General features: G+C 36.4%; 1 protein-coding gene across 10 annotated transcripts in view; it reads left to right on the top strand.

Annotated features, from left to right (window-relative positions):
• Nucleotides 1–13,890, top strand: part of Ralyl (RALY RNA binding protein like) — a 658,084-nt gene that overhangs the window by 460,585 nt on the left and 183,609 nt on the right. Inside the window, exon 1 of one of the 10 annotated variants that reach the window (XM_010645315.2) lies at nucleotides 12,866–13,021. The exons of the other annotated variants lie outside the window; for them this stretch is intronic. Coding sequence (XP_010643617.1) covers nucleotides 12,985–13,021 — 37 coding nt within the window. The 5' untranslated portion in view covers nucleotides 12,866–12,984. Of the gene's footprint in view, nucleotides 1–12,865; nucleotides 13,022–13,890 lie in introns of those variants that run through there. 10 annotated transcript variants of the gene reach the window in all.

Genomic DNA, 13,890 nt, shown 5'->3' with positions numbered 1-13,890 from the left:
TATTCTACCCAGAAACATTTAAGTAAACATGTATTTTTGAACACACTGCACTTTATGTGCTTTTTAAACATCTACACAGGAAAATCTAATAACAGCTAATGTTTTGTCTGGCTACTGTTCTATTTACTTTTTATATTTGAACTCATTTAATCCTTATAAAAGTCCTGTGAGTATGTGATGAGTGAAGAAACATTTACAGTAAAGTAACTGTGGTATGGAGACATGAAGGATACACAAGTAGTAAGTGTCAGGACTAGGATTCAACTAAGCTGGCAGAGTTCCAGAAGCTGAGTTTTTAAACCACAGTTGTAGCAACTATAGATTTTGAAACTGCAATTTTAGACAGATACTTCATCTTTAAGTATAAACTTGGGAAGGATAAAAAAGCAGCAATGGAAGAGAAGATAAGGGATGCAGTTTTCAGCAAAAAGATAATACATTTATTAATATCAAATACAGTAAGAATTACTAAAATGCCTTGATTTGATGTTATTTTCATAAATGCTTCTTTATTTTCATTTACTGATGCTGTATCTGTTACGTAGTATCTCTCTGTAATGTGTTAGAAAATTTCCCATAATTTTGCCAGCAATTTCTTTTCCTTTTCTTCAAGAGTTTCATTATATTTGGGCAACATTCATTAAACCATTCGTGTCATAGTCACCCACACACATGCTAAATCATGGTTTAAAATTTTATATCATCTTCCAATAACGAAATAACTTATTTTACTTCCTCTGAAGTTTTCCAAAATGCTGTGTCCAATGATCTTCATGAAATTAACTCTTCTCGTATGTTTATTTATTAATTGCAGGGGCTTCTATCACCATGGACTGCCACTTTTGCAAGACCAGGATGGTCATTTAGAATGTCACTTACTCTTCTATGTGAGCAGATATTTTAAGTAGTAGTTTTATTTAAAAATTCTTTTGGAAAACTTTAAGATTCACATAATATCCCTTGTAAGTCACTTTTCAAGATTACGATCATCACTGCTTTATTTTTATCTGCCATCTTGTACAAGTATACTGTTGATCACTAGTTGGGGAGATAAGGCATAGAATCCTATTAACTGATTATCATTGTCGTAATTTGAGTAATGAGCATTTGGTAAGAAACAGCTTTGGTCAACATTGTGTGTTGAATATGGATGGTATCTCAGTATTCTGTTCTTATATCAACATATTCCTCTGAACTTCACGACAGTTTCAGTAATTCTCTCACTACTCATTGTCACCTGTGACTCTATTCTTACAGCTCCTCTCGTAACACCCTACTCAGCCTCAAAGTAAACCATTCGCTCTCAAGCGCTGACTTTTGCAATTGACCACAAAATTACTTTCAGAGACCCTATTTGTGAATTTACACTGTATTCATTTATGTTATCACTCCACCAATGCCTGTATTCCCCGTTAGTATAAAGGCTACATGAACAATCTTGTCTGTTTTGCCCTGCATTTTCAACCAGATGGCAATTTCAGTGCACAAAGTATATGGAATGAATAAATGAAAACAATAAAGTTAATTTAATGTCAATGAAGACTCATGTGGGATCCTAAATTTTATAAAGAAAAACAAGTTAATCTGATGCAAATGAGAACATAGGTATTTATGCTACTGGCAGCATATGCATTGTGAGTCCAAGAAAATGTCAACAGCAAAATATTCTTTTTCTCATTGAATCAAGGTAAGGTAGTTACAACTTACATCTTGGTTTATTCTTTGTTATACCATTTTGTTATAAATATTTCTTTAAATGGCCTTAGAAGCTGGGAACCAAAAGTTTTAAAAACTGAATCGTCACCTTTTTATAGCCTGTGTTTGTGTATATATTTTGTGAGTTCCTTAATGATTTATTTAGTATTTACTGTATACTCCAGGTGGGCTTTCTGAAGCTTTCCAAGGTGTGATTTAGAGAAAACATTAGATTTAGTGTTCACTAAACTAAAGGAGACAGTTTTGAAAATAAAATTTGAGACTATTTTTCCTTCACATAGTTCCTGTTTCTGTATCCAAGGGCATTTAAGTAAACATCTAAAACTGGTGTTTACAGTGGTAAGAGAATCTTGAATTTCATTTACATATTTACTGTTCACATACTGCTGTGCTGGTAATAGCAAATGCAGAGTTTATTCAAATAGTTGCCTTTGAAACACATATGAGAGGTCAAAGAATATGCAGGTGGTTCTGAGCCCTTTAGCAGACACAAATACACACAAAATGAAAATTGGAGATGGATTTCTGAAATACCCTTGGGCTATGTAATGCTAAATTATACCTGAAAATCCATTCTATTGAACTCAGCAGGCTGAAGTAGCTCATCAATGTGATAATTATAACTAAATATGAATAGAGAAGGAATTAGGAGGACGGGACTGCTGTGTATACTACTTTTATAGACAGGCAGAAATGAATTCTATTAATCTATACTTAAGATTACTTTATGCACACTTTACATGGAAAGTGATTAGAAATTCTGAAGTAGAGATTTTTTGACATCATTAAAAAAGTATGCTGAGCATGATCAACAAATATAAATTGATATTTAGTATTTTTAAAAAGACTCACAAATTTTAGTATTGATCTTTGTCCATTTTAAGCATTATATTTTAAAGCCCTGAAAAAATCATCTTAATGTCTAGCCCAATATTTTCAAGGATATGTATGTTTATGTGTATGTTGTGTATGTATATATGTTCTGAAATAGTTTTATTTATTTCTAATTGGAAATGTCCGCTAGGCCATTCTAACCCATTTGATTCATTTCTGTGAAAAATGTTCTCCAACTCCACATTGGTCTTTGTATTTTAAAACAAATACATTATTTCATTAGGCTTTATGCACTGTTTGGGCTTCAGTTCTGGTATTACATGAATATCTTTAGAATAATAATACAGGCATCTCTAGAATTCTTTATCTGGACAAGTAGGATAGATAACTAAGAGAGTACATTCTACATTGACATCCCATTATCAAACTGTTCTTTCACTGTCTTACATTTTAAAATCAGATGTATTTACCAAAGCAATGGCAGTAACCTCAGTAATTCAAACTGCAGTAAAATTCTGGATAGTATTTTTCTGTTCTCTGTTTTCTAAATTTGATTTCATTGGCATTAATTTGTTCAGTATACAAGGTAATGGTTTTAGGGATTGGAAATGGCTTATGTAGTTAACAAACTTGAACTGTGTGCTTTATTTCAGCATTGTGAACTTGAAAGGATAGCCTTGAATCTCTTATCTGTAAAGGAGATAATGACTTCTACCTCACTTAACTGTTTTAAGATTAAAGTAACATAAAGAAAACCCCTGACACAGAGTTATCGCTCCATGTTTATAATTATTTTCAGCTTCTATAATCAGTGAATTATTTTTACTTAAAGTACTTCATTTTCATTTAATCCATTGGTTATACTAGGCAGGTAACATTTTTGGACTCTGACAATCTTGATGGAAAATTGTAATATGTAATTTGTTAAAGCATAGATTTAAAATACCCCAAAAAGGCTCATGTGTTTGGAAGGTGACTGGGTCATGGGGGCACTATACTCACCAGCGAATTCGCTCACTGATGAGTTCAGTAGTTCCTGTGTTGTTAGGAGGTGGGGCCTGGTCAGAAGAGTGAGTCAGTGGGACCCAGCTTGGAAAGGTCCCCAGGAACTCCCTTCACTTTCCTCTTCCTGGGTGCCATGAAATGAGCAGCCTTCCTCTGTTATTAATTTCCATCGTACCCTTTCACCTTGGAGCCAGTCACCTGTGAACTGAACCCACTGGAAAATGAGTCAAATAAACCTCCCCTTTAAGTCATGGGTTTGAGGTACTCTGTCTCACCAACAGGAAAGTAGTTAAATGATTCCAACCAGAAATAGGTATGGTAAAATGCTAAACTCTGTAGTTCATTCTATCTTCCTCACAGCAATAAGAACTTGAGATGATATGCTCCTACCACACACATATAAATTATAGACATATACAATTATATATAAGAAATATAATATATATTTATATAGATACAAAAATTCATGGATGCTCCAGTCCCTTATATAAAATGGCATGAAATTGACATAACTTATGCTCACTTTCTTGTATAATTTAAATCATATGTATCTGTTCTTAATACCTAATACAGTGTATTAGTTATGTAATTAGCTTTTATATTGCTATAATGACAGGAGAGAAGACTGTATGTTCAGTACAAAGAATTTTTTTCAAATACGTTCAGTTCATGGTTGGTTCAATCTGCAAATGTAGAGCCACAGATTTTGAAGAGCTGATTATAGATAACATAGCAGAGAGGGTAAAATGATACAATAGAAAGGTGGAATCAGGTGCTGTAGCTCAGAGTCTAGAAATAAGAAATTCAAGGCAAATATGAGGGAAGACATTGACTAAAATGAGCCAGAAAAAGAAAACGGAATAATTGCAAAATCAGTAATTTGTATAATAAGGTATTGAGCACCGTATCTCCCCAAAGAGATGCAGTGTATTTTGCTTTCCTCTGTCTGAAGTGCTCCTTGTTGTTCATCACTATTGTCCTGAAATCTCTAGGATTTCTTAGAACCTTCTTCAGCCACAATCTTGACCTTGAAGTATGACACTTCCTCTAAACACCTCAGGGCATTTTTTTCCCCTAAGGTAGCTCTATAATACATGACACAGGTTTTTAAGATGGAGAGATAATAGACAATAGACAGAAACATACATAGATGATAGAAAGTATGTATTATTTTGTAAACTCTGTTATGGGAAAATTCTACATACAATTTTCATAATCACAGGAACATATGACAAAGGATCTTTTTACTGTCTCTTCATTATTCTCAGTAAAGAAGTACTATCCCTTTATCTCAGGACATGAAGACAAGTGTTGTTAGCTACCGAGAAAATATTCTTCAAAAATGAAATATCTCCAGATCGTGCAGCACAGCAGTTCTTCCACATTATTTTCTTCTAGTCCATCTGGACTGCCAAAATAAAATACCAACAATGAGGGGCCGGGGATTTAGCTCAGTGGTTCCACCGTCTGCCTCACAAGCACAAGGTCCTGAGTTCAGTCCCCAGTACAAAAAATCAAAACAAAACAAAACACAGACTAGGTGGCTTATAAGCATCAGACATTTATTTCTCAGAATGCTAGAGGCTGGGAAATCCAAGCTCAGGTTCCTGGCAGACTCAGTGACAGTGACTGGTGAAGGACTGCTTTTCATGTAGAAGGCACCTTCTTGATGTGTCCTCACCTCAAGGGAAGTGCAAGGGATTTCTTTGGGTCATTTTAAGAAGGGCACTAATCCCATCTATGAAGCTTCTGCTCTTGTGACTTATACACCTCTCAAAACCCCACCTCCAAATATCACATTGGAGATTAGACTTTAAAATATGAATTTGAAGGTAACAAATAATTCAAATCATAGAAACATACACTTCCACTAAAATTTATTTATGTATTCATGTGTCTGTGAAGTAATTTCTTATAAATAATAGTACTTTTTGTGCGATTTCCACTCTAAAGGGACTTTGTATTTGAGGGAGTCTCTAGGATTGTTTTATATCTTTAGTGCATAACCCAGTTAATATTTTCCCCAAAATATGTTGAAGATAATTAAGTTATTTACATGAGGATAAGTAATTTACTTCCCACTTTTACCTGTTTAAGAAATTCGAGTATAATTTAGATGTATATGCTTCTGTCTTACTTTCTGTGATAGTTACTTTTCTCTCATTGCTGAGACAAAATATCTGACACCCAAAGTTAGTGGGGAAGGGGTTTTTTTGGCTTACAGTTTGTAGAGGTTTCAGTCCATAATTGGCTGGCTCCAAGGCGGAGATGACAAATAGGCATCTCAGAGGAAAAACAACATGGTGCTCACACAGTAGCAAAGGCAACAGAGAGAATTTAAGTGTTTCCCTGCTCCTTTTATCTTATTTAGACTACTTAGGGCAAGTCGCATGCATACCCTTAATCCCAGTGTCCTTGATCCTAGCATTGCATCATGAATCAGTTCCAGCTTCATATAGCTAGATCAAATCTGTGACCACATGAGGCTTTGAGGGGACATCCAGACTCAACCCATAACACTTTCCTCTCATCACTGAGAAAAAATACCCAAAAGCCAAAATTAAAGGGGAAAGGTTTACTTGGCTCACAGTTTCTGGAGGTTTCAATCCATAATCCACTGGCTCCAAGCAGGGTGACATGGCAGAGCAGCGTCACAGAGTGGAAACAGTTCATGGTGCCCCCATGGTAGCAAAAGCAACAAGGGAAGGGAGAGGGATCCTCAACAGCGTCTTTTGTCCCCTTTTGTTTTATGCAGATTACTTAGGGCCGGTATCACTCACACCCATAATCCTAGTGCCCTTGAGCCCAGCATTGCACCACGAATAACTCACACACTCTAGACTCAGCCACCTCAGAAAAGCCCCATCTGTGACCTCATGAGACTTTGAGGGGACATCAGGACACAACTATAACAGCTTTAGTGGGTTTTTTTTTCCAACTCTTTTATAAATTAAATTAAATATTAAATACTTGGACTCGTGAAAAGGGTGCATTAAAGAAGGTATAATCCCATCATTCTTAAAACACTGAACATGAAAGTGTGGGAGAGGAGAGAGGAAGAAAATGATAAAAGAATTAAGATGTGTTTCACACACACACACACACACACACACCAACTACTCATGGGGAATGTAATCATTATGTACTGCACACATGTAATAATAAAAAAATTGAAAAAAACCCTGCAAATTAATCCAAATGTAAATGGGAAAATAAGGCAACTGAGGATATAAAACTAAGTCCATATGATCAAATACTGTATAGGTTGAAATAATGAGGCAGGTTAGGGACTCAGGTAACTCAAGATGAAAACAATACAAATAAAAGAAAGAAACAGAGGCCGGGGATTTAGCTCAGTGGTTCCGCTGCCTGCCTCATAATAGCCAAGGTCCTGAGTTCTGTCCCTGGTACCAAGAAAAGAAAAAGAGACTAAAGTGAAAAGTGCTTGTGTTTGTCACATTTTCATTCCTGAAACGCAATACTGAACACCCATAACTTAAAGGAGGAGAGGTTTATTTGGACTCACAGTTAAAGTCTATGGTCAGATGAAACCACGGCAGAGGGGCATGGCGGAGGAAAGCTGCTCGTGTCATGGTGGCTCAGGAAACAGAGAAAGAAGGGAGAAATAAAGGAGGAAGACGAATCCTTCCAGGTGACACCCCTAGCGTCGTGCCTCTCACCATGCCCCCCTCCCGCAGCACACTCGGCTCTTGAACTCAGTAGTTGATGAGTCCACTGACGATTATAGTGCCCTCGTGTTCCAGTCACTTTCCAGAAACCCCACCCATGAGCTCACGACACTCTGCATCTAACCATAACAAGTCTCCAAGCCATTACCACTAAGAAGGTTCAGTGAAAGTAAGATCAATGATAACTAGTATTATAAAGGAGACACGTGTTTAGATTGTTTAATATCTGTACATTTTAAATATTTCCACATCTTAATGCTGTTAAAAGATTTCATTGATATTAGACCACAAGGAACTGGAGATACTCCAAATGAAGAACACATCCTTAATATTTAAATCCAATTATACTCTTTTGAAAGAAATGAAAGGTCTTTATCCGGATAGATTTTTTAAATTTAGTAAACAAAGTTAGGTAATATTGAATTATTTTGTTTTCTTATTTCACATTAAACAATAGTGAAGGATAAAAGGAAACATTATTCTGAAATTGATTATTTTCTCCGAACAAGCTAATGTCACAAATAGAAACTTGAACCAAACTTTAGGACATTTTGTATTTCCTTCATCTCAAAAAGAACAATTTTAAATATCGTAAATAAATAAAGTAAAATGAGATTTTAAATGTAATGACAAAATTTATTATTAATATGATAGCCATTGACTATTTCAGTCTATTTTTAGATTATCTATTAATAGGATAACACTTGGATTTTGGTAAGTAGGTATGGATCCAGGGGCACTTGGAAATATATATGTAATTGTGTGTATGTGTATAAATTGTCAAAAAGATAAAGACGGGTTGATTATTAGGCCAGGGTTGAAAAGTATTGGTTGAAAAGACCTGACGTTCATGTCAAGATTTTACAGAAATTATACTAAGATGATGTTGCAATACAGAAGGAAGCTCTGAGAGGAGAAAATGTAGCAACTCCTGAGGCTCAGGTGGCATGATAACAAGGGAAAGGCAAAATAAAAAGGAAAGAAAGAAAATGTTTACAACCGTAAACCCTGATGTTTAGTGATAGGAATGACATTAGATAAAGGTTAACTGTCATTAGCTGTCTGTCCAAACTTTAGGAAAACTAAGCAAAGGAAAGTTGAGTTGTCACTCATATCACTCCCGCAAACAGTTTTCAAGAGGGCATGTTCTGAATGGAAAGGTCTGGGCTAACTTGAAGGACTCCCTAGTTTAAGTCCTTGGAGGATATATATGGCTCACTTTACGTGAGGTCCCATATATTTGTCTTCTTCAGTTAGCCTGGCCAGCTCTTGTAGGAAATATTTGTTCTATACCATACATCGTTCTGAATATGAAGAGTGTACACAAGGTAACTACTATAATATTTCAGCTTTAATATTGATTCCAGTAATTTTCTGAAGTGTTGGCACTATTTAATTGAAGTTCAATATTTCTATATGCTCTACATACTGTATCTTTAAAATTATTAAAATGTTTATGAAATCACACATCTTAATTTTAAACCCAGATAAAGGTGTCAGAACTGATTGGCTAATCATTTGATAATCTTGGTATTTGGGGAATACTTAGTGTTTTACTTGAATTAAAGAATACAAGCTGGGGTGTGGGGTGAAGCACCAGACAAGGACATGTATGAGGGGGAAGTCGTCGCTCCTTCAGAGCTGAGCAAACCTATTGTCCCAATCAAGTCAGTTCTGGTTCCAACCTTGAATGTCCCCGCCAGGGAACCAAAAGCCCTTCAGGTAACTGTACTCACCTCTCCGGCGAGGTATTTAGCATCACTAGTTTTAGGGAAGCATGTTCCTTTTGGCATCTCATCTATTTCTTTTACAAGGCATGTGCTTTTGCGCCGGCTCTGGTAAAAGAGCAGCCAGATTTTGCAGTTTGTGAGATTTTAGTCTTAACACAATTTGTCAGCCTCACTTCTCTGAAACCATGAATGAGGATGGTGATGGTGTGGTGGTCCTGATGAGGATGATGATAATAAGCACAGTAATAATGCAATGGTTCATCGTATGGCTGTTTTCAGTTTTCAGTGAAATAATGCATATAAAACCTAGAAGGATGGAACATGTAATGAGCACATTCTCAGTGCTGATGCTTCCTAATCCATACAGTATCCACTCCCTCTGTTGTGTTCCAGTTGATAGGATCTCCTGCATTTTCAGACCCCAGCAAAGTCACTATTTTACTTTTTTACAGAAGTCTTCCTCAGGGCCGGGGATTTAGCTCAGTGGTTCCGCCACCTGCCTTGCAAGTGCAAGGACCCGAGTTTGATCCCTGGTACCAAAAAAAAAAAAAAAAAAAAAGGACCCAGAAGTCTCCCCCAAAGCTATCCAGTGCATTCTCACTTAATTCAGCCCTAAAATCATGTTGGCCTAATTCCCAGTGGAAGAACGCAGCACAGCTATGCATCCCTGACCATTTCCTGAAGTTTACCTATTTCCAAAATTAGGGGAGAGATACCTAAGTAATATAAATGTGAAGATCCTATGTCATGGTATAGCACAGGGGGCATATGATAACCACACACACACACACACACACACTCCCCTGCCCTGTTTAAAGGCCTGTTGCATTATTTCAAACTGGTTCTTTCCACTGAAAGAGAAGTTGATGTAATTATTTCATTTTCAATAAGAATTCATTCATCCTAGTTTATCAGCACTCACTGGTTTTGAATTTTAAGTGTGGACTATAAAGATTGATTCTATTAAAGGAAAACCAGATTGTAGGGAATATGAAGAAGAATATTTCATAAGGAAGCCTTTTTTTGGTCTCTGAGAGGGGCATAAAGCTGATTTTGGAGAAAAAACAGTTCCAGCCCATTCTAGTTTCTTGAAGAGGGTAGGAAGAAAAAGTGGGATGCCTAGGCATGTCCCCTCTCTTCAACTTCTCCCTTTGATTCTTGAAAATCCTTGTGTTTCACTCCAGGTGTGGTGGCACACACCTGTAATCCCAGCACTCAGGAGGCTGAGGCAGGAGGATTGCCATGGATTTGAGACCAGCTGGGCCATATAGTGAGTTCAAGGTTAACTTGAACAGCATAGTGACACCGTGTCTCAAAAAACAAAAGAAACAAACCAACAAAAACACAACCAAACAAAACCCCTCATCTTTCCTCTCCATTGTTCCAATTAAAGGTTTCTTAGGTCCCGCCTCTCCCAAAGCTTGTCCTCTTCCGTAGTGCTCACCCCCGCCTTCCTCTCATCTATTTAGGGATTTGGCTTTTATTCACCACCTACCAGGTACAATTTTGACAGCCAAAAGCCATGTAGAATTCAAGTCACTAAGTCCAGATATAAGGGTAGGGGTAGATGTCCTATGTACCCAAGGTCAGAAAATAGTAGCATAGAAAAGGACCGATGAGATGGAAATTCCTATGTGGGACCTAAGAAAATCAACCTGGTACCAGGCTCAGAGGTCAAAGATTGCCAAACATAGAAGAACTTAGTCAGGCTGTATGTTTTAATGTATCTACAGGTGATGGCTGGTGCTGGGGAGGTTTGTTGTACACGCCAATGCTGTTAATCAAATTGTTACATGATCTGTACAAAAATTTTCAGCTTGAGATGTTGCTTATACATAATGAAAGACTAACAATGTAAAGAAAAAAATTATAAATTTCATTGTATATAATAATATATAGATGTTAAAATTAATGGCATTTGTGTCATTATGTTATTAGGCTAATTCCACCAAAAATTATTGGCATCATATTTATTCATATCATTAGCATGTACCACTGGTGTCAAACTCAATTTCTTTGGATTCTTGTGATTTTCATTGTTTGTTAGGGCAGGGGTATTTTGCTTAAGGAAGTAGCAAATAACTTCTCCAAAAGAAACATTGCTTATTGAATATGTTTTTGTTTTAGTGGATTTAAAAGATGTCTTCACATCTTTGATTATGTTCAATTTATTCAAATTGACAAAACATTAAAATTGAGTTTCTGACCAAGCAATAGATATGAAAGGACAAGAATTTGCCTTGTAGTAACTTCAGTCAATAAGTAAATATTTGACTACAGTCTGAATTCACTGGAAAAGTTTATTATTTTATGTACTTTATCATTTAAATTCTGTGCCAGGCACTGGCTGGTCATCTGAATGTACATCTCTGAAGAAAGCAGTTATGTGCTGAGGAAGTTTATGTTGTAATAGACAGAGATGGTCCAATACAGTTAAATATGTAGTATTTCATGTGACTAATAGATGTTAGGGAAAAAATAAACATACAAATGAGTTTTAGTGTATGAAGTGCATTTTCTATACTTCAGAAGAGGTTCACTGTGTTTATGGAAAAATATTAAATGCAATATATTTAAAAATGCAAGGATAATTGCTCTAGGGTACAAAAAGCAATATAGATGTGCCTTTAAGTAAGCTATAACCATAGCAGTCATGCACAAAGAGGCTTAATAAAAAGTGTAGTTAAAAGTCAAGGAGGCAGGACAAAATACATAGTTTTGAAACTTCCTTGAATATTCTTGCTATCTTTGATTGTGAAATATGATAGTTAGTATAAACAGTAGTAGTGTTTACACTGAAGTAACTTTTCCCTTAAAATGACAGCAAAGGCGATGATTACCTCTGGTTGCCTAGGAGGGGATCTGGGATTGTCCACACCATTAAAAAAAAAAAAATTTCTGACAGAAGAAAATGTCCACTGGTGCTTCTTGACTGGGTGGTGAATTTAACATACAATCATAAAGTCTTATTAGATAAAGCTCTTACTGGTGTGTAGATCCTTTTTTATTAGAAATAAAAACTGAATTTCAGGCAAGCAAATTAGCGCATAAAAGCAATGTTAAAAATATACTTTTTGGAGTGTCTGGCAGGGATAGTATTGCGGAGTTTCTGCTGGGGGCCAGGCATTGCAATCTGAGAAACGAACGCAATGCATAGGAAGTCACAGCTCCGTTCTGTCGGCTTGAGGTGACAGAGGGAACCATGTTCAGGTCAGGATGTGCCACGACTACGGGGAAAGAAGAGCGCTGAGGACTGAAACGAGGATGTGAGCGATGCAGGTAGACAGAAGCTTCCGGAAAAGCTTTCTGCAAGAAGAGGGCCTCGTACATAGTGAGCACTCCCTGAGCCTTTGACCCTATCATGTGTCCCTATTAAGTCCAGTCTTCCGAATACCTAGGAATGGGAACAGGCAATTTCCGCTTTGCCTGAGAAATGCAGTCTTAAGGAAACAGACATAACTAAAAGTGATAATTGCTTCAATAGTTGAATATACAAAGTGCATATGGGGCTTAGAGAAGGAGAGGATTTAGTGGAGTTTCAGAAGAAAATACAAATCTCAGTGTTCTAGCATGGCTAAAACAGCATATGGACTAAAAGGATAGTTTTTAAAAAAAATATTTGTAGATACCAAAAAGGATTTTTACATTCATATTTAGATTTTCAGTTTTACTACTCTTATTGAATGTGTGAAAACATTCTTAAGTCAACAGTGCTTCAAGCACAGCACTTTAATAGTGCAGATTTTTTATTAGAGATCTTAACTGATATTGATTGCAGCAAGGTTAACAAATACAATTTTCAGTTGAAGATTTGCATCAGATAGAGTAGTTATAGGCTGTAGCATCTCCCCTGTAATTTTATGAGAATGGTATTACCCTGGCTTTCACTGTGTGATTGCTGGTTACCTTCTGTCAGTGAGCAACAGTCTTACTGCAAAGCAGAAGCACAACCCGTCTCTTTGTCTCCGTGGTCAAACCAATTACTTCTTAGAAAGTCGGATTTTTTCAGAATGACCATGTACAGGAGCAAACGCAGACATCAGAGATGTAAGTAGATCCTGACTCAACTTTTTCATATGACTGTGATAGAGAAAACCTACTTGATTTTTTAAAAGACTAATCATGACTTCTTTAGATACAGCCTGGTAGTGAAAAAGACTCTGTAGCTCTTTTCACCCTAACCTTTATATTTATCCCTGTAATATGCTTGAAAAGATGTTAGGGGGAGAGGGGGTAATTCGCTTGTTACTATGGAAACCCTTGGAAAGGTTTACAAAATCAACAGAGAAACAGATCAAATGCAATTTCAGTCTAGCTCAGCATCCTTCATTCAGGCACGATCGCTGGACAGTTCTCTTTTTTGCTTTTCCAGGAGTGATACATTTTCTTTCCTGGAAGTCGATGGAAAGGTTTGGGAAGCTACCCTGAAACTTCGGTTTATGCATCCAATTTCAATTACAACTCTCAGGGGAAATAAAATAGTTCAGAAAGGAGGAGAGAGAGTTAATTGTGAATGGCAGGCTGGATATTTAACCGGATATTCACTGCCAAACTTCTGAAAGTGTATTTGTAGCATAATTCACTAAAGGTACCATTTCAAAGGATTAAAGGGAGTCTTCTGCAGTCCACCGTAAAGAAACTGATTCTGACTAGAAAGGAGCCAGCACAATTACTCTGGCCTAAAGTCCACAACAGAGACAAGTATTGAACTGAAAACCAAGATTTATCTAAAATCACTGTCTTATAATAAAACTGTCTATAGTAAAGCAGTATGCCTCTCATGAAAAGCTTTTCTATCACATCTTTCTCTAGTAATTCTAACTCTTTAACACTTTATCTTTTCTGTTGTGTGAAGTAAATATTATTAAATTGAGCCCAAAATTGCCTATTACTGACTTTATTTACCATCATAGAAT

Source organism: Fukomys damarensis, unplaced genomic scaffold, assembly GCF_012274545.1.
Source record: "Fukomys damarensis isolate Sample0158 unplaced genomic scaffold, DMR_v1.0_HiC HiC_scaffold_5, whole genome shotgun sequence".
Classification (NCBI taxonomy): Eukaryota; Metazoa; Chordata; class Mammalia; order Rodentia; family Bathyergidae; genus Fukomys; species Fukomys damarensis.
The sequence above is the reverse complement of the archived record's forward strand: the minus strand, read 5'-3'. Positions and strand labels throughout refer to the sequence as shown.